We start from the raw sequence: 26,216 nt of genomic DNA on the forward strand, positions 1-26,216 counted from the left end.
TCTTGATAAATCCTTACTTGTTGTCATGTACTTGTTATACGAGTGTTAGATGTTTGCTCTGTATCCCAGACCAAGCTCTCTCTGTATTAACGAATCTAAGAGAAGCATAACAGAGTGCACACACAGCAGGCAAAAATAAACCAACGCGGGCGGCACTCCCCGGATCAAACCTAATAAAGTAATCAGCCTTAAGCAGAGTGACAACCACATTAAATGTTTAATTCCCATTGCCGTGTCAGTCCCTAACCCAGGACCTTGACCGGGGGTTGACCCACTTCAGGGTTGCTGCACCCATCGCTTACCGACCATTCGTTATCTTTCCAGTATAACGCTGGTCTGGTTATACACGTAAATATTACTGGTTTACAGGTCAAGTAATAATTATCAGCAATGTTCTGTGAACAGATAGAGTACCATCATTCAATATTCATGGCCCCGCAATCACTGATCGCTGTAATGGGTTTTGTAACACATTGCATTAGATTTCCGTTCAATAGGCACAGACAAAGGGATTTGTTTTTACTTATGACGGATGTGCTCTAATAATTAACATACATATATCGCCTATAGACAACTACTGTTTTCTTATCATCTTCCTCGCGTTTGTCCCGGCTTTTTCGCGATGACTCATAGAGGCCTGGGGTCCGCTTGGCAAGGCAACTTCCAAGATTTGGCGTAGGCGCTAGTTTTTACGAAAGCGAATGGCATCTGACCTTGCAACTCAGAGGAAAAAGTAGACCTAATGGAATGAGTCTGGTTTACTCACGATGTTTTCCTTCACCGAAAAGCGACTGGTAAATATCAAACGATAATATCGTACATAAGTTCCGAAAAACTCATTGGTATTGGTACGAGCCAAGGTTCGAGGTTCATTCAAAAAATATTTGAAAGTGGACACTTTTTATGTGAGAAAACTCCTTACTGAATTTAATTATTTACTTATTGTGTACAAAGTAGGTAAAAACCGTATAAATACAGATACAGGTCCGGGGAAAAAATGCGATTTACGCCTAATGTCTGGGTTTTTGGGGTTCCGTACCCAAAGGGTAAAACGGGACCCTATTACTAAGACTTCGCTGTCCGTCCGTCCGTCCTTCCGTCTGTCACCAGGCTGTATCTCACGAACCGTGATAGCTAGACAGTTGAAATTTTCACAGATGATGTATTTTTGTTGCCGCTATAACAACAAATACTAAAAACAGAATAAAATAAAGATTTAAGTGGGGCTCCCATACAGCAAACGTGATTTTTGACCAAAGTTAAGCAACGTCGGGCGTGGTCAGTACTTGGATGGATGACCGTTTTCTTTTTGCATTTTTTTCAGTTTTTTTTTTGCTTTATGGTACGAAACCCTTCGTGCGCGATTCCGACTCGCACTTGCCCGGTTTTTTTAAGTCTTTGTCCGAATTCGGCGAATTTAGAGATGGCAGCCCTACATGCAATGCCAATAGATTTAGTGAAGGGCGGATTCTAGCAATTAAGTATTACACACCTACTTGTAATAGGACAGATATGATCGACACTAATGAAATTATGAAACTGACTATACGAGTATCTACATACACAATAATCTTAATTTATTCACTTTGCATAATCCAGCAATTCCAGCAGCGGTACCTATTATAGTCGCATTTTTATCACCTGTCCTGCCATGCGTCACTTTCGCACTTACACATTTGTTAGAACGTGACAGGCATGGTGACAAATGATAAAGAGCCGATGGAGTCGAAAAGCCGCAGTCCGTGCGGCAATTTCGGGATACGATTGCAACTCTTCTAATTACCTAAAAGTTATCATTTATGCAGACAGATGATTTTTACTGATGTACGCTAGGGCTGGCTCTTTGCATATATGTATTTTTATTTAGTAATTTTAGTAGTAAACCTATATTTTTAAAGAAAGTGATTGACAACCCATGACCCGAATTTCTCTAACAACCTTGACCGCCGAAAGCAGTGGTTCAGCCGCATGTGAAGAATTCTTCATGTCTATCGATCGCTTACCACCTGCATCTTTTCAAATATTACTTAGGACACAACTTTCAATGTAATGTTTCACTGGATTTTAGTGTTTCAGGGTCAGAATATTATATTACAGGCATCGTGATAGGTGGCTGGCCCGTGGCGTCTACCGTAATAGAAATTAACCACATAAAACCGGGCAAGTGCGAGTCGGACTCGCGCACGAAGGGTTCCGTACCATAATGCAAAAAAAAAAGACAAAAAAAAAGCAAAAAAAACGGTCACCCATCCAAGTACTGACCCCTCCCGACGTTGCTTAACTTTGGTCAAAAATCACGTTTGTTGTATGGGAGCCCCATTTAAATCTTTATTTTATTCTGTTTTTAGTATTTGTTGTTATAGCGGCAACAGAAATACATCATCTGTGAAAATTTCAACTGTCTAGCTATCACGGTTCGTGAGATACAGCCTGGTGACAGACGGACGGACGGACGGACGGACGGACGGACAGCGAAGTCTTAGTATTAGGGTCCCGTTTTACCCTTTGGGTACGGAACCCTAAAAAAGGTTTATTTAAAGGTTTCTTATACAACCATTTATTTAGAGATTTTAAAGTAGCAGAAAAGAAATCAATAATGCTTTTCTGCCGTGGTAGTTTGGCGCTCAAACGCAGTGCTCTAATTTTCATTTCGAATAGGAGGAAAGTAAAATGCAGGTGTTTTTTTTAAAACATGACTAAGAATAATTTTTTATAGTATTTTTGAGGGTACTTTCAATTAACAATTTAGGCAAAAGTATCGTTATTCATGGAATGGAGAGTCAAATATCAGTATGGAAGTTGTATAACAAATTCATTTATACCCAAATTTCTATTTTTGTCTGAAAATCTTAATGCGGTTCACAGAATACATCTGCTTACCAAGTTTCAACAGTATAGTTCTTATAGTTTCGGAAAAAAGTGGCTGTGACATACGCACGGACAGACAGACAGACAGACATAACGGATCCATAAGGGTTCCGTTTTTTGCCATTTGGCTACGGAATCCTAAAAATGTGTTATCGGAAATAGTAGACATATACCTATATAATTAAGGGGATCAAGAAATGCTTAACGAGGATAGCCGCCAGAACAGAACCTTGAAACTTGACACTGACATTTGGGAGCTGCCTTGATTTTGTAACATGTACATAAACAGGTATAGATATATTATAAGCCGGCACGTAGGTACCTACGCACGCTAACGCGATTAGGGATTCCCACGTGGCTTACAAGCGGCTGAAAGGTTGGAGCAAACAACATAAGAAATTCAACGATATTCTCAGCAGCATGCCGCCGAGTCACATGATAAATTCATAATTCATGGAGTATTGTTTATGGGGCGTGCCACTGGCGGGGATGGCGTGTACCAGAAGCCACTCCGAGGAAATTGCCTTCGTGTCGAACTGCCTACGTCATCAGGGCTCTTCTAATAGCAAACGTTAGTACGAGCGAAGCCTTGTGCAAAGCAAATCTGCATTACCTATGCAAAAATTATTACCGCATTGTGACTGCTAAGTAGTAGCTAGTTGTTATATAGGCATTTGGCGCAGGCAAAAACTAATAAAATTTATGTATTTATGTTGCAGGTTGAAAAATTATTACTACAGCACACCTTGCCAAAGCTGAATTTTACTGTAAATGTGAAAACTACCTGCCTACAATAGCGATTAGCGATCGATTTAGAAATCGCACAGCATAAAATAGCTATTCACTATCACATTTTTTAAAGTTTGTTTCTAGGGTTTTGCACCACAAAAGGAACAAACGGAACCCTTATAGGATCACTTTGTTATCCGCCCGTCTGTCTGCCAAGACCCTGTATCTCGGGAACGCATGGAGAAGTATCTATTTGAAATTTAAATAGTAATCAATTGTAATCAACGCCATGTCACAAATTGCACGTAAACAACGCGTATAAACACCAGGCGTGTGGGGCTCAAAAAGTTCTGAATTTATGTCAAGTCAATGGCGGCAAAAAGGTTAAAGTAGCTTCTGAGAATGCTGAATCTTGGAGTCACATCACAGTCAAATTATAATTAACAAATTGTGACTCTGGTGGACCTATATAGGGGCTATTCATAAATTACGTCATTTCAAATTAGGGGGGGGGGGGGGGTATGGACATCGGATGATGGTAGCATGACGTAGGAGGAAACGGGGTCATTCGAAGCATGATTTTTGGATGATTTTAGGGAGGCGGGGAGGGGGGATCAAAAATCGTCAAAAATCGATGACTAATTCTAGTTAGCAATCTTGATCTAAATTTTGGTAGTACAGGTAGTGTGACAAAAAAACATAATTGGATAGGTACTGGTCATTTTAAATTTAATAACAACTTAATATGAATATTAAGTATGGTATTAAGTACATAAAATGTATTACCTTGCATGTTTTATTAAGAATGATGTCATGACATGTACTGAAGTGCCTACAAAATGGTGTAGGTGTGAATTTACTTGTTTACAGTAATCAGGTTCACTGTCCTAGAGAATACTTAAGGAAGATTTGGTCAAGTGTGTATTAAGACGTTTAAGTGGGCAAACATTATGTCAGTCTTTTCATAAAGTAAGCAGTTATGAAACTCGGAATAAAGTGTTTCAATTGGGCATTGGGTAATATACTTAAGTATAATCACAGAATAAATAATAGTACTAGGTACAGAAGACTCACTCTCTAACAAAACGCGTCTGTCACGATCAGCACAGATATGGCCGCTAGGTGGCGACAGCGCCACGCGCGGCTTATGGCAAACCCCAAAATTGGGGTCGAACGGATGTACTTCTAGCTACCTGTAGCCAGTGTTGGCAAAAAATCAATTCGAATTGACGATTAAGGATTGACCGATCAATCCGAATTGACGATTGACGATTGATGAAACTAATTCTAAATCTACTGATTGAGGATTGACGATTACTAGTCGTTAATTCGAATTGATCGGTCAATCCTCAATCCCCAATCGTCAATTCGGATTGACGATTACTTTGTATGTACCTACCTAATGTCCTTTTTATTTAGGCCATTTTTCGAAACTAGCCAAATACGTTCAAAAGCGGTGTCTGAGTTTACCAAAGGTTCCGAAACATGTTTCCGACGGCAATATGAAGGATGTCCTTTTTGGAACATTTTCGGGACTTTCCTTGAAATTAACCAATAGCGTTCAAAATCGATATCTGAGGTGCCCAAAGGTTTCGAAACTTGTTTCCGAGGGAAATATTGAGCGATGCCCTTTTTTTGGACATTTCTAGAAATTACCCGATTGCGTTTAAAATCGATATCTGAGGTAACCAGAGGTTTCTAAACATCTTTTCAACTGCAATATTGAAAGGTGTCCTGTTCTGGGACATTTTAGTGACATTCTTCGAAAGTGACTGCTTGCATTCAAAATCGATATCTGAGGTGCAAAACATGGTTTCAACGGCAATATTTAGATTCTACACTTTAGCCGCGTACTTACTTTACTACCTGCATTACGCCACCCTGCTGATAACAAGATGCGTTCTAAAAACGTACGAGTGCGAAAGAGATAGCATGATTCTAATCCTTTTATTGTTCTAGTGGTGTCCAGTTTGAGTCTAGTAGAGATAAGACATTCGGTCTTCAACCCTTGTTGTTTGTTGGTGTGTGACTGTGTGTGTTTGTTTTAAACTGGACTGTGGATTTTCTTTTGGCGTTGGCTTGTTATACGGACTTTTGGATTTACTTCTGGACTGTTTCATACGATTAACTTGGCGTGACTTTGAGGATTGGACATCGCAGTTGTTCTTACGGTAAGTAACATTTACCAACTATTATTTGTCGTAAAGGTTAACATTGAATATCTATAGGTACATTTTTTTATTCTAGAACAATGTTATGTGGGTTTAAAAATTTCACTTTGTTATTTTCGTGTGCAAGATTAATGGATAAAAAATAATTATGAGAATATATCTGTAAGAGGACCCGGGTATGTCCTTAAACTACGTCCAAGACCACCGGTGGACGGGCAGCAGCGTCCCTCAAATTCGGTGTACTCGACTGCGATCGCCAACCCGCCTGCCAAGCGTGGCGATTATGGCATACACCCCCCAAAAGGGGGAGGCCTATGTTCAGCAGTGGACGTCTTATGGCTGAGATGATGATGATGATGATCTGTAAGATAACTTCTATACGATATTATAATTATGTCTAAATCAATAAAAAAATATCATATTTCGGGCTCCCTTTGATTTCATTTGATGCTAGTTATGTTTTTATGACAGATTGTTATTGAGAGATAAATGAATAAATAATATCCATAATAACAAGTAAAGTTCAATATATAAAGCCTTGCCAGTATTACAGTGAATACCGGGGGATATCCCGATACTTACTGTAATACTCGCAAGGCATTCAATAAAAATAAATCATTCTTTTGGGCAACCTTTGGGCACCTCATATATAAATTTTGAACGCAATCGGTTGGTTTCGAGAAATGTCCCAAAATGTCCCAAAACAGGCCGCGTAGCCAAGATGTCGATCGCTTACGCTCCGTAGCGATCGAAACGCAACTGTCACTGTCGCACTAATATGGAAGAGTGATAGAGAGACATAATGCTTGTCGTTGTCGAAGCGATAGCGATTGTAACCTTGGCTAGGCCGGCAGGGCATCTCGGAATATTACCGTCGGAAACATGATTCGGAACCTTAGCGTAGGTAAAAAGTCATTTCTCGGTATTGCCGTCAGAAACATGTTTCGAAACCTTTGGGCACCTCAGATATCGATTTTGAACGCAATCGGTTAATTTTAAGAAATGTCCCATAAATGTCCAAAAAAAAGGAAACTACGTCTGTATTGCCGTCGGAAACATGTTACCTACCATGTGAAGTGAACCTTTGGAAATCTCAGATATCGTTTTAAAGTGCCAACGAATAATTTAAAAAAATGTCCCGAAATGGAAGGGACTTCTTTCGGGACCTATATGGTCGACATCGATTACGAATATGAACGTAATCGGCCAATTTTGAAAAATGTCCCAAAAAGGGACATCAGTCAATACTGACATCAGGAACATGTTTTCGAACCGCTGGGAACCTCAGATATCGACTTTAAGTCCAGTAAGTAAGTCCCAAAAAAGGACACCTTTGAAAAGTAATCTTAGGGACTATGGTTAATCTAGATTGAGAATTGATTTAATCCGAATTGAGGATTGATGCGTTAATTCCGATTGATTCAATCGGATTGACGCGTCAATCTGAATTGAATTAATTCGAATTGATCAATCCGGATTGATCAATTCGGATTGACGCGTCAATTCGATTGATCAATCCGGATTGATTTAGTTCAGATTGATGCCAACACTGCCTGTAGCAAAGCGACGAAATCGCGAAGTGAGCCACGCCTGGTATAATATAAGCGAATGGATGATATAATATATGATATTAAGCTTAAGGACCTATGCGAATGTTCTCCTAGGAGCCGCATTGTTTGGATGATACTAGTAAAAAAAAAAAAATATGGTTATGGGTGGGGTTTACAAAGGTGGTACAAATCATTAATGTTCTCCATATACTGACTTACAAAGGCGTACAATATTGTACGGGTTTCCCGGGATTTGTCCTAGTTTGGAAGTCGTCCTAGGCCGTAGGGGGGGTTTTCAAAAAGTGTCCAGGAAAAAACCCTTACTGGGGACACTTTTATTGTGAGGAAACACCTTATTGAATTTAATTCTTTACTGGCATTATTAAGTACAAAGTTGGTAAACACCATATAAATACACGTCCAGCAAAAAAATCGATTTACGCCAAATGTCCGGGTTTTTTAGTCTTAGTCCGGGTTCGGCGAATTTAGAGATGGCAGCCCTACCTACAGTTACCTGTTGCTTTGGTAATGCTCACTAAAATAGAATCAACCCTAACTATTCGTAATATAATGACAAAAGAAATTTAATCGTTTTAGTTATGAACTAATTGTTAGTTTGTCCAGCCAAAGTATGATAACATTGATAGTTCATTACAATAATTACTATTGATAGTAAGAGTGTTTAACTTGTTTTTATTGTTAACAAGGATCAAGAGTAGAACCATTAACAATCTATTCTATCTGATTCTATCTAATTGACTTGTTCAAAATTTCAAATGTAATATATATTATATACATAGATTTAGACCAAGATAACTCTGCACCGATTTTTACCAGGATAGACTGTGTTATTTTAAACATCAAAATATTATGAAATTATGACATCCTAAATAACACATAGTGTGCTATCAAAATCACTGCAGTTTTCTTGGTGTAACTCTAATTATATGCTTAAACGCCAATAGAAGCCAAGGAGAACCTTTTTCATGAAACTTAAGTTCATACCTATTTCTTAAGAGAGTATTATTACTATATTTATAAATTAAAACATTTTCATTAACTAATCACTGATTTATTGTAAAAAAAAATTTGCAAGTTCTTTATAATGCAAAAAAAAACGAACTATATGTGAAGCCGGAGTGGGTTGTTAGTATGATAAATAATTTATTTATTTAAGCCTTTATTTTTCCTTAAATAGTATTTCATTAAGAGGTTTTCTGTTAATATTGTTGTTTATTTTACTATATTAAGGACCCCTTTCGGGTATAGGCCTCCTCCATATCTTTATCTATGAAAGATATGGAGGAGGCCTATGATAAATAATTACTGCATTTTATTTCAAAAATAAGAAGCAAAGCAAGCAGGTAATTCTCATTTGTTCTGTGTAAACTGCCATAACTCCACAATTTACCAGATTTCTCCCTGTTGGAATATCACCAGTTTTTTAATGCTGTTCAAGTAGAAAGTGGACATTTGCATTGGGGCAATCATTAACACAATATACAAGTAGGTTTTTTGAACTTACTGCGCAGTATCAGCAGCAATATCAGCAACTGAGTTAATGGGACTCACACAAACTAGCAATGAACTGAAATTGGACTTTGGTTTCTCAGTTAATATATTTTGCCCTGTAGGGTAGAACAAATGGGAATCACCCCTCCACAATAAAAAAAAACAGTTTCAAATATACTCACACTTTATAAACTCTGCAGTATGAATTGTTGATTCTTTTATCAGAGAGGTGTCTCCGTCGATCTTCAAATAAGTCCTTGATGGCAGTCACGGTTAGCACAAACACAACAGGGCACATGGCAATCTCCTTGCCAAAAGCATTCAGGGCCGGCACCCAGTTTAACAACACTATGAATATAAAGTACACATTGGCAACTCTATGAAACTGTTCAAACAAATTTTTAGGAAGGAATGACAACAGAGTGTATTTAGTAGTCCTGATTTTGTTGTTGCAGCGCTGGCCATTTGGGTGCTCTTTTGGGGGGGTTTTTTCAGGCACAAGGTGGTTGGGAACTACTGCGATGTGACGCGCGTCCACCTGAGGAGCCTGCCGGCGCATCAGCCAGAACAATGTGCGGCGCCACGGGCTCACCACCGACGTACGGCGCAGGGTGTAGATGGAGTCGGAGCGCGAGGCCTGCCGCGAGTGCGCGCGCACGGAGCCTGTGCGTGGCGCCGCTGGCGCATCCGCGCGGTGGCCAGGCGGCAGGATAAAGTCTGTGCGGGACCCAGTGCGGCTGTGGCCCTGTGCACCCGATCCAGCACGGCCGTCGCCGATTTGGCCCTGCGAGAAGGCGCGCTGGTGGCCACGCAGGGCCGATTTGAGCGGCCGCGGCGCTGGTGCGCCCGCCAGCATCGGCGTGCCTCCATGGCTGATGGACCTCGAATGCCCTTTCGCCTTTGGGAATAGATACGTTTGCTCCGGCGCTCCAGGCAGGCTCGGACCGCTCGATGGAGTCTCTCCGCTTCCTTCTGTTGACATTTTTATTCATCTGAAATGGGGTCGGTGTTATCTTTCTGCTCATTAAAATCCACTATTCAGGGCGCTTCACCGGCCGTTCCGGCACTCTCGATAAGATTGGGCCCAAACAACTGCAGGTATCGAAACATATGGTTTGATTGAAGTCATCTGTTTACAATTTCACACATTGCTCTAGTTTTCATTTAAAGGAACCAAACAAACACAGAACACTACAACCGAATTTAAGTGAGATTTATTCATTCTCAATCGCACACAACGTTTGTTTGAATATGAAATCACACAATAATAACCGCCACGGTGCAACGATATGAAACGGAACTCGAAAACTAGCAAAACTTGAATCAGCCGTCTGACTGACAGCCAAGCAACTGACGACAACGACGTCAACGACAACCAGCGAGCGGGTATGCGGCTGCGCGCGGATGACAGAAGCTAGTGTAGAGACAATATCGATAGATTCGATACTTACATTTATAATTTAGAATAAAATTGTATGTATTAGGTTTCTGATTTTTCTAATTTTTTTTTTACACATTCACTGCCTGCCAACATTTTTTCAGCGCTATGATTCCGGCGTTTTGTAGAGGAAAGCGACTACAAACAGAAAACCCGCCGAGCGAATTCCCGGCACTCAAATGTTTCAAATGGAAATTTTTTTTTAAATACCTATTCAACTGGGAATTATATGTGGTATAAAAAAAGTCATAGATTATTTCTTAAGTTCAGGTTTCCTCAGAAAGCGGTGTCGTCTAGCGGACGCAAAAAGACGGCCGTCTTTACGGTGACGACATGTGGAAAGTTCCACAGCGTCATAACACACCGTCAGCCACCAAGGTCAAACGAAACGCACCCAGAAGAGAAAATGGACAACCTTGATTTAGTTTTAATACTCGTAATTTACTTGAAGGATGAACTGTCATCAGAAGAGAAAAATAATCGTAGTGCGGAAGATCATTTATTCAAATCTCGCGGAACAGAAGGTGCATTTAAGATTTTAGTAACCGACACGTCAAGACGGCCGTCATGCAACAGTGCAAATGGCGGCACTACTTTTTAGCCTCCTCCACACTCGTGCGCGAATCGTGGCGCGAAGCCGCGAACGCGAGTGTGGCGTCGATTTTCGCGGACAGCGAAATCGATTCCACACTCGCGTTCGCGGCTTCGCCCGCGATTCACGCGCATAGTCTGGAGGGGGCTTTTGACGTTAGGAAACCACGCCATTTGGTTTACATAGACAACGTACTAGTGATATATATCACCGCTGTATTACGGCCGCTATACCGGGTGTGGCCTGTAATATGAGCAAAAAATTAAACAGTAGGCTGTACTCCTCATACTGACCAACATTTGTTCAGCGACTTTTAAAAATAACTTGTGGTTTGATTTTTAATACACTTTAAAGTTTATTCTAAGACGCAATGTATTGCAAATTCTGTTATGTTTAAGGCGTGACAAGCAACGTCAATCACAATGATATGGCGTGGCGATGGCGTCCATTGAAGATAATATTTATTTTCTATAAAATAGGGAGTCTAAATACTTCATAATTTTTAAAAGTTGTTGAACAAAAGTGTCACCGTTTGAGGAGTACAATCTATGTTTTAATTATTTGCTCATGTTACAGGCCACACCCGGTATGACGACACCGCTTTCCTAGGAAACGAGAACTTTAGTACTAACTAAACCTTCAACTCGCTACTCGCTATTATACCGCCAGTTTGGCTTGATGTTTTTTGTAATACAGGGATAAGAGGCCTGTAATTAGTCTAAATCCACCATATACTTTCTTTTTCTTTTATTTATTTAAGCATTACTGTTATCTTATTTATGTAAACTTAGTAAATATTGCAAAAGAACAATAAATCAAGTTAGACCACGACAAGTCTGCAGCGATTTTGATAGCCTTGATAACTTGATATCTATTAGCCAATACAGTAAACGATTCTCCAAACTATACATTTACACTTGGAATCATAATCATTGAAGGCTGACAACGATTATTCATATCAAACCACTGTAAGATAAAGTTAGATTAAGATAATAGACTGTGCAGTACGTTATTTGTGTTGCTTTCCTCGAAAAAGTGTGCAACAACACAAATAAGGATAAAATAATGTTATCAAATTTAAATCATTTGCAAACCCCCTCGTTCTTCACATTCGCAAATGAATACCTGATAGCCGAATGACTAGATTTACATTTTTGTATTTACTCGAAACTTCATGCATATATCTGTACTGTCTGTAGCCCGAATAAGAAAATTATAAGCTCAATATTCTTAATAATATCTCATAAAGCTAAACATACAAAACCACTGAGGTCTCAAAATGTACATAGTACATACAAAAAGTAGGTTCCATTGTAAAGAAAAGATAATGTATGCTTGTCATTAGCAAAAGTTTGAAAAAGTCAAATTATAAAGTTTTTTTGAATGTAGGAACTCATTATGTATTTGAATTATGTCCCACATAATTATAATTTATCGATAAATTAATCATAACACGGTACTTCACTATTACTGCAATGTGTCAAAGTTCAATGCTACCAAATTACCAACTTTAAATTTGATGTCTTTTTTTAACAATTATGGCCTGGATGCGAGTCCTACCATGAGTAGTTTTTCATTAAGTAACATATATCAATCACAAATTAATTCTAGCATCCGCAAAATAAAACCATTTTTACAGTGCAGCTCGCTCATACTTATTATATTAGAAAATATTATAAGGTAATCAACATTTTATAAACCATAAATAAATCTTTGTTTGCTATTGGTTGCCGCGTATGTTTTTCTCTGCGCAAGTTGGAGTTGTTTGGTTGGCATCTGTCGCGTCGACGTCATCGCTGGCGGACATTTTTGTTCCGACATTTTGACATTTATCGCCTCCCGGCCAGAGCTTTTATATTGGAGGAATTTTGCCTGCCTGCGATTCATCATGGATGAAGAATACGACGCAATTGTACTCGGCACTGGTTTGAAGGAATGCATTCTAAGTGGGACGCTTTCCGTGTCCGGCAAGAAGGTATTGCACATTGATCGAAACAAGTACTACGGAGGTGAATCCGCGTCAATTACCCCGTTAGAGGAATTGTTCTCAAAGTTCAACGCACCGGCACCGGATGAAACCTACGGTCGAGGTCGCGACTGGAATGTGGACTTGATTCCTAAGTTCTTGATGGCCAACGGGCTGCTAGTCAAGCTGCTCATTCACACGGGCGTCACCCGCTACTTGGAGTTCAAGTCAGTGGAAGGAAGCTACGTGTACAAAGGTGGTAAGATCTCTAAAGTACCCGTGGATCAAAAAGAGGCACTCGCCTCCGACCTAATGGGCATGTTTGAGAAACGTCGTTTCCGCAACTTCCTCATTTATGTCCAAGACTTCCAGGAGGAAGACGCGAAGACGTGGAAAGACTTCGACCCCAGCCAGGCCAACATGCAGTCCCTGTATGAAAAGTTCGGCCTCGACAGAAACACCCAGGACTTTACTGGTCACGCCCTGGCCCTGTACTTGGATGATGATTACCTCCAGCGGCCGGCCATAGAGACAATACGCCGCATCAAGCTATACTCGGATTCCCTTGCTCGGTATGGCAAGTCTCCCTACTTGTACCCCATGTATGGCCTTGGTGAGCTGCCCCAAGGCTTTGCCCGTCTTTCAGCCATTTATGGAGGCACATACATGTTAGACAAACCTATTGATGAGATTGTACTTGGAGAAGGTGGAAAAGTGGTAGGTGTCCGGTCTGGAAATGAGATTGCTAAGTGCAAGCAGGTGTATTGCGACCCCAGTTATGTTCTTGATAGAGTCCGCAAGAAGGCTCAGGTGATCCGTTGCATCTGCCTGTTAGATCATCCTATTGCTAATACCAAGGATGCTTTGTCCACCCAGATTATTATCCCTCAGAAGCAAGTGGGTAGGAATTCTGACATCTATGTGTCCCTGGTGTCTTACACCCACCAGGTGGCAGCTAAGGGGTGGTTTATTGCGATGGTGTCCACAACTGTTGAAACTAATGATCCCGAGTCTGAAATCAAGCCTGGTCTGGACCTTCTTGGAGCCATCAGACAGAAGTTTGTGTCTGTTTCCGACTACTATGAGCCTACAGATGATGGTAGTCAGAGCCAAATTTTTATATCCGAGTCTTATGATGCTACATCCCACTTTGATTCTACCTGTGTAGATGTGCTCAAAATTTACAAGCGTGGTACAGGGGAGGACTTTGATTTCTCTAAGGTGAAGGTAGAGCTTGGTGAGGAGGATCAGTGAGTGGATAGGTTGTACTATGTACATTTACACTGCTTGTTAACTATCGTATTTGTTTATGAATTGCTCTGGCAGCGATGTAATGTTCATTAGGGTGTTTTGGGTAAAAATTTATAAAGAGCTTTGATGTATTTGCAGTAGAAGTATATGTGCAATTCCCATTAAGTGGTCAGCATCTTCATTATTTTATTTACCAAAAATATAAGATTGTTATACAAAGCATTTTATTCAGTTTTAAGATTGCTTTTATTATTAATTTAAGAATAAAAATGTGAGTGATCTGCACAAGTGAAGTGATAGGATTATCTCTAAAGGAATGCATTCCATTGTGGTACATTAATTTGATCCTGTAACCATATCATATTATTATGTCAAAATTATGAATGCTCATTATACCTATATATGTCCTGTGTAAGATCATGAATAAAGTTTCATTATACAAGGCAAAGTTTTATTATTTCAATAATAGCATTTACAAGTAATATCACAAAAATATTTCACCTATTCAGGTACACGAAAATCAAGAGCAGAAGTAGTCAAGTCGCGAGTATATTTGAGGCAGTAAACATTGTCATTTCTACAACCAATGAAAATATAATCCCCATAAACTGCAGGTGATGAAAAGACTTCGCTGGGTAGCATGTAATCTGTCACCATGCTCCCATTACGAGGGTCTATGATGCAAATCCTCCCATTACTGGAGACTGCAACTATGTAGTCCCCAATCCCACAGGGAGTGGAGTACACTTGGGCATTCATCTGCGCCTTCCAATGCAAGCTCGGCTGGAAGTTTCTTATTTTGATGCTGTACACATTTTCGTCGTGGCACCCGAACACGACCTGCCATTTCAAGTGCTCTATTTGTTTTATATAAAGTGACGAGAAGATATTTCCTTTTGCGCCTTGATATTTCCATATCTGCAAGAACAATAATTTCTTGTATTTATGATTGCGAAAACTAGGTACTTATGTCATAGCTTGTGAACAACAGTCTAGCTAGACAGTCAGCAACAGAAGTTGTTAAGCTGGCGAGGTGTTTTTATTGAACTAAACAATTGTTTGTGTGGTCAACTTGAACACCTTACCTGCTTAGTTTTGCTGCTGACAGTGCCCACTGGATATTAAAAATACCTACAGCGAATAGGGGATATTACTGCGATGTTCTGCCGCCAGAGTGCAGCACTAGCTCCTCTAGTAAAACCATACAGTAAGTTATACATACTGTGCCTTAAACTGTTTTTTGACAAGTTTTCATAGACAATAAAATATGATCATGCATCAAGGCGGTTTGTTAACAAGGGCCTACTGGGAAACGCGAAAATCGACATTTAGTTATCTGCCTCTTTATCGCTCGAATAAGCAAGAGTGATAGAGAGGTTAGATAACGAAATTTCGATACCTTTCCCCGGATCACTATCGCATCGCATTGTCGAGCTGGGGGCCGATTTTTGAAATTCGACTACTCGATTTCGTGTATTTCGTTCAATAATATCTCCACTACTAGGCATTTAAATTCTACTAATAGAATTGAAAACGAGTGGTCAATACCACTCGATTCCCAATTTCTATCGCTAGTATTTCAAAAATTAGCATTTCGCCGTTTTCCACCGATTTCCGAATGACGAAATCGAACGATCGAATTTCAAAAATCGGCCCCCTGAGCTCGTGGACCGAGCCAGCCGTAAAAGGTACAACAGACATTGCAACAAATGGCTTGCGATTTTAGTTAATTTCTGGCATAAGTAGGAGCTACGAATTCAATTGATCGATCAAAATGCCGCGTTGTAACGCAAATCGCATGCGATTATCGGTGACGTTAGGAGAGGCCATCACATTCTCACCGTGATCCCCTTTTCCACCGTGCGGCAGTGTATCTCGCCGCCCACCTCCGCGAACACCACATACTTGTCCCCGTCATACAGCGCCGGGCTCGCGAACACGGGACTTCCCAGCGTACCGCGCCACACCACGGCGTTCGTCTCCGTGTGAACGCAAGCGCAGACCCCAGACAGCGTACCCACGAGAATGAACTGGTTCTTAGCGAGCACCAAGTCCGCCGATATCCCTGCCTCGGTTATTATGGTGATGGTCTGTTTGATGCTACCCGTCTGTAATTCAACGAGATAGCAAACATTTAGTATACATACTTAAAGTCGTGTGTTACACCTGCTAGAGCGCTAATAACATAACTAGGTAGGTACCTACTACAGTCGTCATCAGTGGCGAATTTGCCCTAAGGCACAGTAGGCTCGGGCCTAGGTCGGCAAATTGTGACAAAAAATTCGCTGATGGTAACAAGAAATAACTCAAAATGTAGTCAATATTATGGGTGCCTTGAAAGGGGCGGCTACAGGGCCTGGGGCCTAGGGTGGCAAAGACTGCTAATCCGCCACTGGTCGTCATGGCTTAATAATCTAGTCTTTAAAACTACCTACAATGAAACAGTCGGTTTTATAATAACTCCACAACTTTTAACCGCACTCGGTAAATATTTGCTGACTCCCTTTGTGTGACACAAATGACACAATGCGTTTGGTACATATCGCCTGAAAGATGATACGTAAGTATTCCTTACTTATACGATTATGTACTCTTCTAGGCACAACATAAGGTTCATTTTAATTGCTCCAAGCGATAGGATAATACTTTATTAAATTTGTAACAGTGATTGTAACAATATCGAGTAACCTGCTCATAATCATACGATTATTTTTATCATTACTACCTATGTAGAAGTTTTGTATGATAAAATATGTGAATCGCTATATTTTTGGCGGTGGACGATGTTATTAAAATTTTATCGTAGAATGTAAACGAATACTTAAACTGAATAAAAAATATCTGAAATAGATACATATAATACTCTTTATTAGCACACCTCAGCACAAGATACAGTTCAAAGAAAACAATTGACTAAGGATAGAGGCAGAATAAAATTAGCACCTAAGTGTAAGTCAAATGTGAATTTTGTGATATTGTAAGCTTATTCCTATTTTGCTAAACCATTTCCAGGGTCCATGTTACCTACTTACCTAGTATGCAATTAAAGGTCTCCCCCCTATCTCTAACAGGCGGTATTATAAGAGAGATCTCTTCCAGACAATGTTAGGGTAGCGGAAACAAAAAAAAAAAGTAAATCAATTAAGTAATTAAATAATAGTACATAGAGGATCCGAAGTAAGATAGAAAACAAATATACTCGTAGTTAAAAAAAATGTGGACAAAAAAAAAATGTAGATACTACGATACGATGTGAGCTACAGATAAGCGATTTGCGGCGTTTGATGATGATGAGATACCCTTTATCATAGTAAGTCCTTAGAACCCTTAGATCAATATAGGAAGCCACCTCAATTTTTGGTACGGAGGGGATGAAAGGCCAAGGGTGATTTGTCTCATACAATCATCAATTTACGAAAGCACCTGTTGAGGTTTTTGTATGGTGTCATTTTCGAATTCGGCTTGGTTCCCCTTTCCTAAATAAATCTGTGAGTCATAAGGAGCAACTCTGCAAAAGGAAATTCCATCATCATCATTTGCCATATAATTAATTAAGTGTACACCACGGCCACGGACTATAAAATATCGTATTATGAATTAAAAAAAGTATAACGCCTAATATTTACATCGTAGCAAATACAACTCACCGTGACGTTAATGCATCGTATGTTTCCATCGTAGGCAGCGACGTATACGAATCCATTACAGGCCACTGCTTTACTTTTGATCATAGACCCGAGGTTGATCCTCCACATTTCCTTGCATTCCTCGAGGGTGAAGCACAACAGCGTGCCGTCGTAGGCGCCGAGGACGCCCAGCGGCGGCATGGGCTCCTCGTGGTAGCACAAAACGGAGGCTTCAATACGCGAATTCATTTGTATCTGCCCTTGTAGTACGCCCGTCACAGAGTCAGCTACTATGATATTGCCCGAGTGGCTGCCGACTGCTACGAACATTTGGCTGGAAAAGACAAGAGAGATTAATGGTTTGACTAAGAAACTTATACGAACATTACATAGTAACTAGTAACGTGTACCTAACAGCAACACCCTTAACTGACCACATCGGTGGACCTTATGCCTTTTGTAATAAGGTTTACGAATATCGCCCGATGGTATGTTACTAGTTACTACAACCTATTGAAGGAGATATATTGTAGTAATTAAGTAAAACTAAAGTAAAACTTTAGTTGTACATATTTAGACTTGGTTTGTGTAGGTACTAATAGCCACTATGGTACTAGTTACAACATAATTTAGCTATAGATAATTAGTACGCCGTACGCCTTTAGTTAAGTATAGCTTGTACACTAATTATGTTGGCGTGTGATGGAATATATTAATACGAATAATGGCGGTTAAAATGTTAACAATTGTAAATACCAGTCCATAATAATGCTTAACAAAAATTATAGTATGTATATAATAATTATTATATATAAATTAATTAGTGCCCACTAGTCTTAAAAGTGTATCTCATGTAAGTGAATTTTGTAAATGTCTTAAACCATAAATATGTATTTTAACATCTTACTGTCCAGTCAGAAACAACGACGGCGATGCATCGACACACTTGCCGGTGTCGTGGGTCCATAGCACAATGAAGTCGTCCACACTTGAGCGGCGCACACGAGTGACACGAGGGCTTGCGACTTTGGTGGTCTCGGTCAGTGATCTAGCTCGTTTGAGTGTTCTACTAGAAACCTTTTTATTTATTTTAAATTCGTTGTTACACAATTCCAATATCTCATCGATTGATTTATTATGTGATAGCAAAAGCGGAAGAATGAATTTACTTAGCTTTGGATAGCTTAAAGATATTCTATTACACATTGAGACTGCAAGGAACGATGTTCCACCTATTGAAAAGAAATCTTTGTTTTTAATAGAATTATAACTAAAGTTCTTGCTAAATGTTCCATTCAGTTCCTTCAAGAATATAGATTTTACTTCAGGTAATAATTCTGATGAGAGTGATGAGTTTTCATACATTCTGGAGAGGATTAATTTTGAAACTTTTCCGTGTGTGTTGTGGGGAAGGTTGTCCACGCGTACGATTTTGTCTGGCCAATGCTTGTCGTCCAGTTTGCATTTAAGGAAGTCAGAGAGCTCCCGACTATTCAATGTCTCTGAGGAGAAGTAAACTACTACCAGCATAGGTTTGGGAAGCCATAGGCAGGAGCACGTCTTAACTCGTGGACACAACATGATGGTGGATTCAATTAATTGTAAATTTACTTTGTTGCCAAATCTCTTTATAACATCATCTTTTCGGCCTCTGTAGTACATGGTGCCATGCTTTACTTCTGCTAAATCACCTGTGTCAATTTTTAAGGGATTTCCTCTTTTACATTTATTTAATACAATGCACCGTCTTGTATTACTCACTGTAAATAAAAATAAAATAGATTAGTTCCCCATACACAAATATGTTTACGGGGTGCAAGGGTGCCTAGCTCATAGTTATTCTGACATTAAAAGGTAGTAAAATCGTACATGTTTTGAAATATTAATTTAAATACATTGGCTGGCTTCAACATATGTTGTAAATATACTTATGATTTGACGTATGGATAAAAATGAATCAAATACTAAGCTATTGTATGAAAACCAAACAATACCTAGTTAGGGTTCCGTACCCAAAGGGTAAAACGGGACCCTATTACTAAGACTTCGCTGTCCGTCCGTCTGTCACCAGGCTGTATCTCACGAACCGTGATAGCTAGACAGTTGAAATTTTCACAGATGATGTATTTCTGTTGCCGCTATAACAACAAATACTAAAAACAGAATAAAATAAAGATTTAAGTGGGGCTCCCATACAGCAAACGTGATTTTTGACCAAAGTTAAGCAACGTCGGGCGTGGTCAGTACTTGGATGGGTGACCGTTATCTTTTTGCATTTTTTTTCCGTTTTTTTTTGCTTTATGGTACGGAACCCTTCGTGCGGGAGTCCGACTCGCACTTGTTTTATTTCTGATATACTTGATATACTCTCTACAAACAGGCCCCCACAATAAGCAACATTTAATCCTAAGATAGCTCAAGGGCAGCATCAGTCTAGAGAGCTGGGGGAGTAGAGGTGGCACTGGATTTTAAATATAGCTTGCTACTTATTAGTAATATTAGTTATTATTACTCAGTACCAGGCGTGGCTCACGCCACGATTTCGGCGCTTTGCTACAGGTAGCTAAAAGTTCATCTGTTTCACCCCAATTTTGGGGAAAGCCATAAGCCGCGCGTGGCGCTGTCGCCACCTAGCGGCCATATCTGTGCTGATCGTAGCAGACGCGTTTTGTTAGAGAGTGAGTCTTCTGTTATTAATTACTATTATTTATTCTGTGTCAGTACTCACCTAGTATAATTTCACCAACTTTGTTGGCCCTTTCAAGGGGCTCAACTATAATTTGTGTCTCTGACAGACAATCTCCAAGTGGAACCTCCCTATCAGTCTGGACTTTCTCAAGATCTAATTCTGCTACACTAGCCCAGCAGGACATTTCCGTTACTCCATACAGGGTGAATATTCTAGTCTTATTGTTCTTGTCTTTCAGTTCCTTCAACCTTTGGATTCCGTTCAGTGGTTCTCCCCCTAAAGCTAGTATTTTTAGTGTTGAATTTGCACTTAAAATTTTGTTTTTGATATCAGCATTGGAGTACTGAAAGAATTTAGAGGGTGTGGTTTGCCAGACAGTTATAGAGTTTTCCTTGTTTGGAGGGAATATAACTTCTGATTTTTCTGGTGCAATGAGAAGTGAAGCACCATTCACGCAAGCTAGGAGTATCTCAATCATGGAAGGGTCAAAGGTGAGTGGCGTGGAGAAGTAAATGATGTCATCTTCGGTGATGTTAAACATTCTGGTGAGGTCATCGATATTAGGCTGTATGCTCTGAACTGGGACTTGTATGTGCTTCGGTCGCCCAGTGCTACCAGAAGTCTGTGCAATAAAGGAATGTTCTGCCACAAAGGAATTGCTTTGACAACCATGCTCTTGGTTAAAAAAATCCACAACCATGTCAAACACCTCAATAGTCTTATCTGGCTTTTTGCCAAATAGCTCCGATGTTGAGCCAGTTTCTGCATCATTGATGATGATAAAAATTGTGATTTTGACATTTTGAATTACACTTTCAATATCCTGCATAGGATCAAGAAACATAAATGTTGTACACCATTTGTGGGCTCTAAAACAAACAGTAATTATAAATATAAAATACATACCATAGTAAATAGATGCTCACATTGAATATCTATTGTAAAATCAAAGTACCTATTTAAAACTAGACAGATTAGCAATTTTATACTATACTGAAATGATTATTCTAAAATACTCTTACAGTATTTCAAGCACTGTCCAGTCTGACCACTGCCAAAGAGTATTTGAAGTAGAGAGTTACTGTCATAGTAAATTATGTAGCTACAGTTAATTTACTGCCATCTTTTAACAGACGATTACCACTGTTTGAACGCCATTTGACTTGGATCCTTGGATTCTTTAACAGATAGGTTTTAACTTTTTAAATATTAATATTCATGCCATCTACTAGAGCATAGGCTGAAGGTTGTGTCGCCATTGCTCGAAAACATGGAACCATACCTTTGGCCTATAGTCGAGTAGATGGCATGTATATGAATATTTAATAAGGATCAAAGTCAAATGGCGTTCAAACAGTTTTATGTTCTGTTGAAAGATGGCATTAATTTACTTTGACAATCCGTCTCTATAGACTTTATTCTCTTTGCTACTGCAATAAAGTGACTACTAAATAAATAATCTATTTAAAATATAAACAAAATTTGATCAGTTACATATAAATTATAAAACAACATATGTAATTGGGACACAAAAATCTCAATATGGCGAGTAAACTCATCATATGATAAAGCCCTATTAGGGCTTTGGGTACAGAATATAGTTGATAGTGTTGAAACAGATTTTCTCATAACCTCGTGCCGCCCAATGTACATTAGGATGTACACTCAGTTTCGATAGAATGTCAACTTTAATTCAAAACAAAGTAAGTAGCATTTCATTTGTCTTGTAAAATTTTCGACCAAATGAAATTCAACCCAATTGAAAATACAACAAGATTCTAAAGTCCTTGGCTTTAATTTTGTATGGTGGGCGGCACGAGGATAATGATCACTAAAAGGTAAGACTATGGTTAACTACTTACGCGGCTACAACGCATGGGATTAGAATGTTCCTCTTCGATATAAGGCCGATTACCCCTCTCTTGTTTTGTTGTTGAATATGCTGGGAAATACATTCGCACACGCCGTACAGCTCTGAGTACGAGTATTTCTTGTACATGCCCTCCTTGTAGAGGGTCACGGCAACCCTGGATGGAGTCTTGGCACAAGTTCGTACAAAAACATCGTAATATCCTCGCTTACAGTTGCCTCCAGAAACTCGCGAACTAAATTGACATGAGTTTGACAAATAAAATGATACCAGGAATAGCAAAGAAAAAATAGTCAGGGGTATATGTCGATAAAATGATATCGATAAGTAAGATGCACTTACTACCCATGTGATAATTAAAAAGGGGTCACAAACGATTTCGATTTGTATGAATGTGACGAGAAAAGTGGTTGATTCGATTGTAAGATTATGACGTTACCAATCAAATCAGAAGGTGCGGGTCATCCGCATATGATGCGCGGATGCGGATGTGAAACTGACAAATTTCAATGTTAAGACGAAACAGGAGCTGAGTTTTAAATATTTTAGGTAAATATACCCATCTCGCTCCCGGAAGCGGCTCCTAAAACTAGTGCGATAAGAACAAGGCGAAAAATCCTGCGTAAAAATCTCAAAAATCCCATTATTAATCTGTGTTGAAAAAAATCATTGCTCTAGCATCAAAACCCACGGAGGAAACAGTTGAGTACGTCTGTATGGAGATATGACCACTCCTGTTGGCTCTTAATATGCAGGTTTGGGGGCAAGTTGTTTATATCAAGAGCTCGAGGTTGTCGCTATACTTAAATCTAAAATTGGTGATTTAATTTTATACAATATGACCGGTAGATGAGATTGATCGATAATTAAAGTTAGACCAAGAAAAGTCTGCAGCGATTTTAATGGCCCTCGCGCTATTAAAATCGCTGCAAACTTTTTTGGTCTAACTGTATTTCAATTCTTACCTATTGTCAACTTGAATGTCCAGTTTAGGGACTGGGGGCCGATTTTTGAAATTCGATCACTCGATTTCGTCACTCGAAAATCGGTGGAAAACGGCGAAATGCTAATTTTTGAAATACAAGCGATTGAAATTTGGAATCTAGTGGTATTGACTACTCGATTTCAATTCTATTAGTAGCATTTAAACGCCTAGTAGTGGAGATATCATTTAACGAAATACACGAAATCGAGTGGTCGAATTTCAAAAATCGGGCCCCTGGTCTTCTTTACAATCGAAGCAATAGGGATCACCGAGACGATTTAATTTTTACGTCCACACCACACAAAATAAACGAGAAATCTTATCTTATTTCCCCGTCTGGGTTGGGTTATTTGTATTTTGAGCCAAAATCACTGTTTCTATGTTATCACCTACAACTTGTTACTCTAGCTGTAAGTTTTCCTAACAAATAAAATAAAATATTTATTTAATTACCTACAATATGTTTATCCAATATCCTTGTATTTATTACTTTCTAATTTTCGAAATACCAAGTAACATTTGTAAAATAATTTAAATTACTTAAAGATACATTTTAACTGACCGCGCTACAGTAGCGCCGCTAGCGGTGAATTCTCGCGATATTCTCTAATTCAAACTTTTTTGAAAACATCGATATGAACAGCACTGGCCAAACTGTGGTATCATTTGTGCACATTGACCTGTCAATTTAGTTCGCGAGATTCTGGAGGCAACCTTATGTTTCATTTGTTTACTTATACGATACGAGTAGTTTAACCTAGGTTTGAGCGCACAACGTATTATATTCGGAGTAGCACATTATCTAAGCACGAGATACATACGTATACATCTTTCATAATAATTATAAAGGTGCTATTTTGTTTGGAAAGAGAGGAAACAGTAAACCAGATTGAATTTTGTTATTTTGTAGCTGTCAGCTGTCATTACCAGTGACAGTACTCTCTGGTACTGTCAGTGACATTTGTGTTTTTTTTATCCTGGCATAAGGGCTCTACTCACTTAAATGCGATTATACATTATCGGCGCAACAGAATGAGATGGAGCGATAGTTAGATTGAGACAACGTATCATAGCCAACATGTTGGAAGCAAAATAAGGTCTAGAGCTCCTAGATGGTCAAGCAAATCTTGTCAGTAGAAAAAGGCGCGAAATTCAAATTTTCTATGAGACGCTATCCCTTCGCGCCTACATTTTTCAAATTTGCCGCCTTTTTCTACTGACAAGATCTGTTTGACCAAGTATATATTCTTTGGTCTAGAGTCATAGAGTTAGACCAAGAAAAGTCTGCAGCGCTCGATAAATAGTAGTTTTAAAAAATTAGTAGGTATGGTACAACACCACAAAAAATCGATTATACAGGGTCATTTTTGGACCGTTAGCCATATTGTGCGAGGTGATTAGGTAGGTATTTATTTACTGAACAGCTTTTTCTATGGGACCAACTCCGAAATCACATAATTTTTTAGGGTTCCGTACCTCAAAAGGAAAAAACGGAACCCTTATAGGATCACTCGCGCGTCTGTCTGTCTGTCCGTCTGTCACAGCCTATTTTCTCCGAAACTAAGTTGAAATTTGGTCAGGCGTGGCTCACTCCGCGATTTCGTCGCTTTGCTACAGGTAGCTAAAACTCCATCCGTTCGACCCCAATTTTGGGGTTTGCTATAAGCCGCGCGTGGCGCTGTCGCCACCTAGCGGCCATATCTGTACTGATCGTGACAGACGCGTTTTGTTAGAGAGTGAGTCTTCTGTACCTATAGTAGTATACCCTATAATGGACGTGGAACCAGGAATGGGACAAAAAAACATAATTCCTCTAAAATAAGTATCTAAAAGTAGTTTATAAACACTGGCTGTACATTATCATAAATAAGAGTCCTAGAGCTGTTTCAGTTTGAAGTGTAATTAAATTTGGTTGCTTTTTAAGAAATTGGCGTCAACCCAAAAGTTATCGTGTCACTGAAAAAAAATACCACTACGAATTCTTAACAACTTCGCTAAGAGAGGTGAGTTAATTTATTAAATTTCAATTATTAATACTTGATGAAAACTAGAATGTGTTTTGTTAATTGCATTTACCATGAGATAAGGTATACAACACACTATGTTGTGACTCCACAGATGTAAAAAAATAGTGGTATACGGCCCAATCCCATTATAGGAGCTGTAAAACTGCGTACCTCCTATGATGGGACAATTGACAGAATGATGCTTGCCATGCCATAATATCATATTTAAACAATACAGAAGTAAAATGTAGTTACGAAATATGTCAATCAGGAGGTATTCTCGGACTTCGGATAAATTAATATCGTTTTTCCAAACTTTTATTTAACTTGCCCTGTTAGTTAGTGTGGGTCCAATCTTGGTAGCTGAATTTGAGCCACTTTTCGATTTACGATTCAGTTGAAATTTTGTGTGAGTACGTAATTAAGTATGTAAATCGGATGATAATGCAATATTATGATAACATGGACCTAATCTGATGATGGAGACAGGAGGTGGCCATGGGAACTTTATCGCAATAAACCCTAATTAATTGTGTTTGGGTATATTAGAATTGTCTCGATGGATCTAATACAATAATAATTGGCTGTGGAAAGAAAAATACATTCAGCAATAAAGTTTATACCAAAAATTGTTTTTTTTTTCCCTAACTTATTCCCCATTTCAATATTTTATACTGATAGAGCAATGTCCATTATAGGGGGCCCATTACTGGATCCACGTCCATTACCGGGGGCCCATTACTGGAGCTTTGGTGTCCATGACTGGAGAAAAAAAGCATAGTTTTAATTTGTTAAATATGTGGAAACTTATTGCTGTATCTTTGATACAACACGCCTAAAACATGAAAGACGGATAGGACTTTCATCTTTTAACACGCTAAGCGGTAGACCATTTACATGTATACTTACGGGAAATATCATAAATACTCCAAATTTCCTCTTAAATGTCCCATGACTGGTGCT

General features: G+C 39.2%; 3 protein-coding genes across 3 annotated transcripts in view; 1 reads left to right on the forward strand and 2 right to left on the reverse strand.

The window, feature by feature from the left end:
• The window catches only part of LOC134666653 (phospholipid-transporting ATPase VB), a 77,761-nt gene extending 67,555 nt beyond the window's left edge, over positions 1 to 10,206 (reverse strand). Inside the window, exon 1 of the mRNA XM_063523879.1 lies at positions 9,013 to 10,206. Within this exon, the coding sequence (XP_063379949.1) occupies positions 9,013 to 9,812 (800 nt within the window). The 5' untranslated portion in view covers positions 9,813 to 10,206. The remainder of the gene's footprint in view (positions 1 to 9,012) is intronic.
• A 2,399-nt stretch (positions 10,207 to 12,605) lies between these two features.
• Positions 12,606 to 14,525, forward strand: LOC134666641 (rab GDP dissociation inhibitor alpha). Its single transcript, XM_063523860.1, has one exon. The coding sequence runs from the start codon at positions 12,749 to 12,751 to the stop codon at positions 14,078 to 14,080; it is 1,332 nt and encodes a 443-aa protein (XP_063379930.1). The 5' UTR covers positions 12,606 to 12,748; the 3' UTR covers positions 14,081 to 14,525.
• On the reverse strand, positions 14,272 to 24,149 carry LOC134666637 (beta-alanine-activating enzyme). The gene is made up of 7 exons (XM_063523850.1): positions 23,962 to 24,149; positions 22,255 to 22,469; positions 20,432 to 21,261; positions 18,611 to 19,463; positions 17,725 to 18,037; positions 15,919 to 16,185; positions 14,272 to 14,995 (listed from the first exon to the last, which is right to left on the reverse strand). Exons 1-7 carry the CDS (start codon positions 23,971 to 23,973, stop codon positions 14,579 to 14,581), a joined length of 2,907 nt encoding a protein of 968 aa, XP_063379920.1. The 5' UTR covers positions 23,974 to 24,149; the 3' UTR covers positions 14,272 to 14,578.
• Positions 24,150 to 26,216: the final 2,067 nt, after the last annotated feature.

This window comes from Cydia fagiglandana, chromosome 8, assembly GCF_963556715.1.
Source record: "Cydia fagiglandana chromosome 8, ilCydFagi1.1, whole genome shotgun sequence".
NCBI lineage: Eukaryota > Metazoa > Arthropoda > Insecta > Lepidoptera > Tortricidae > Cydia > Cydia fagiglandana.

Coding starts and splice junctions, on each gene's coding strand:
- LOC134666637 (XM_063523850.1), bottom strand. Junction 21,262..22,254: donor ATCCCATGCGTTGTAGCCGC/GTAAGTAGTTAA, acceptor TGTTTGTTTTAG/AGCCCACAAATGGTGTACAA. Junction 19,464..20,431: donor AGTTGGTGAAATTATACTAG/GTGAGTACTGAC, acceptor TTTTATTTACAG/TGAGTAATACAAGACGGTGC.
- LOC134666641 (XM_063523860.1), top strand. CDS start 12,749: ATGGATGAAGAATACGACGCAATTGTACTCGGCACTGGTTTGAAGGAA.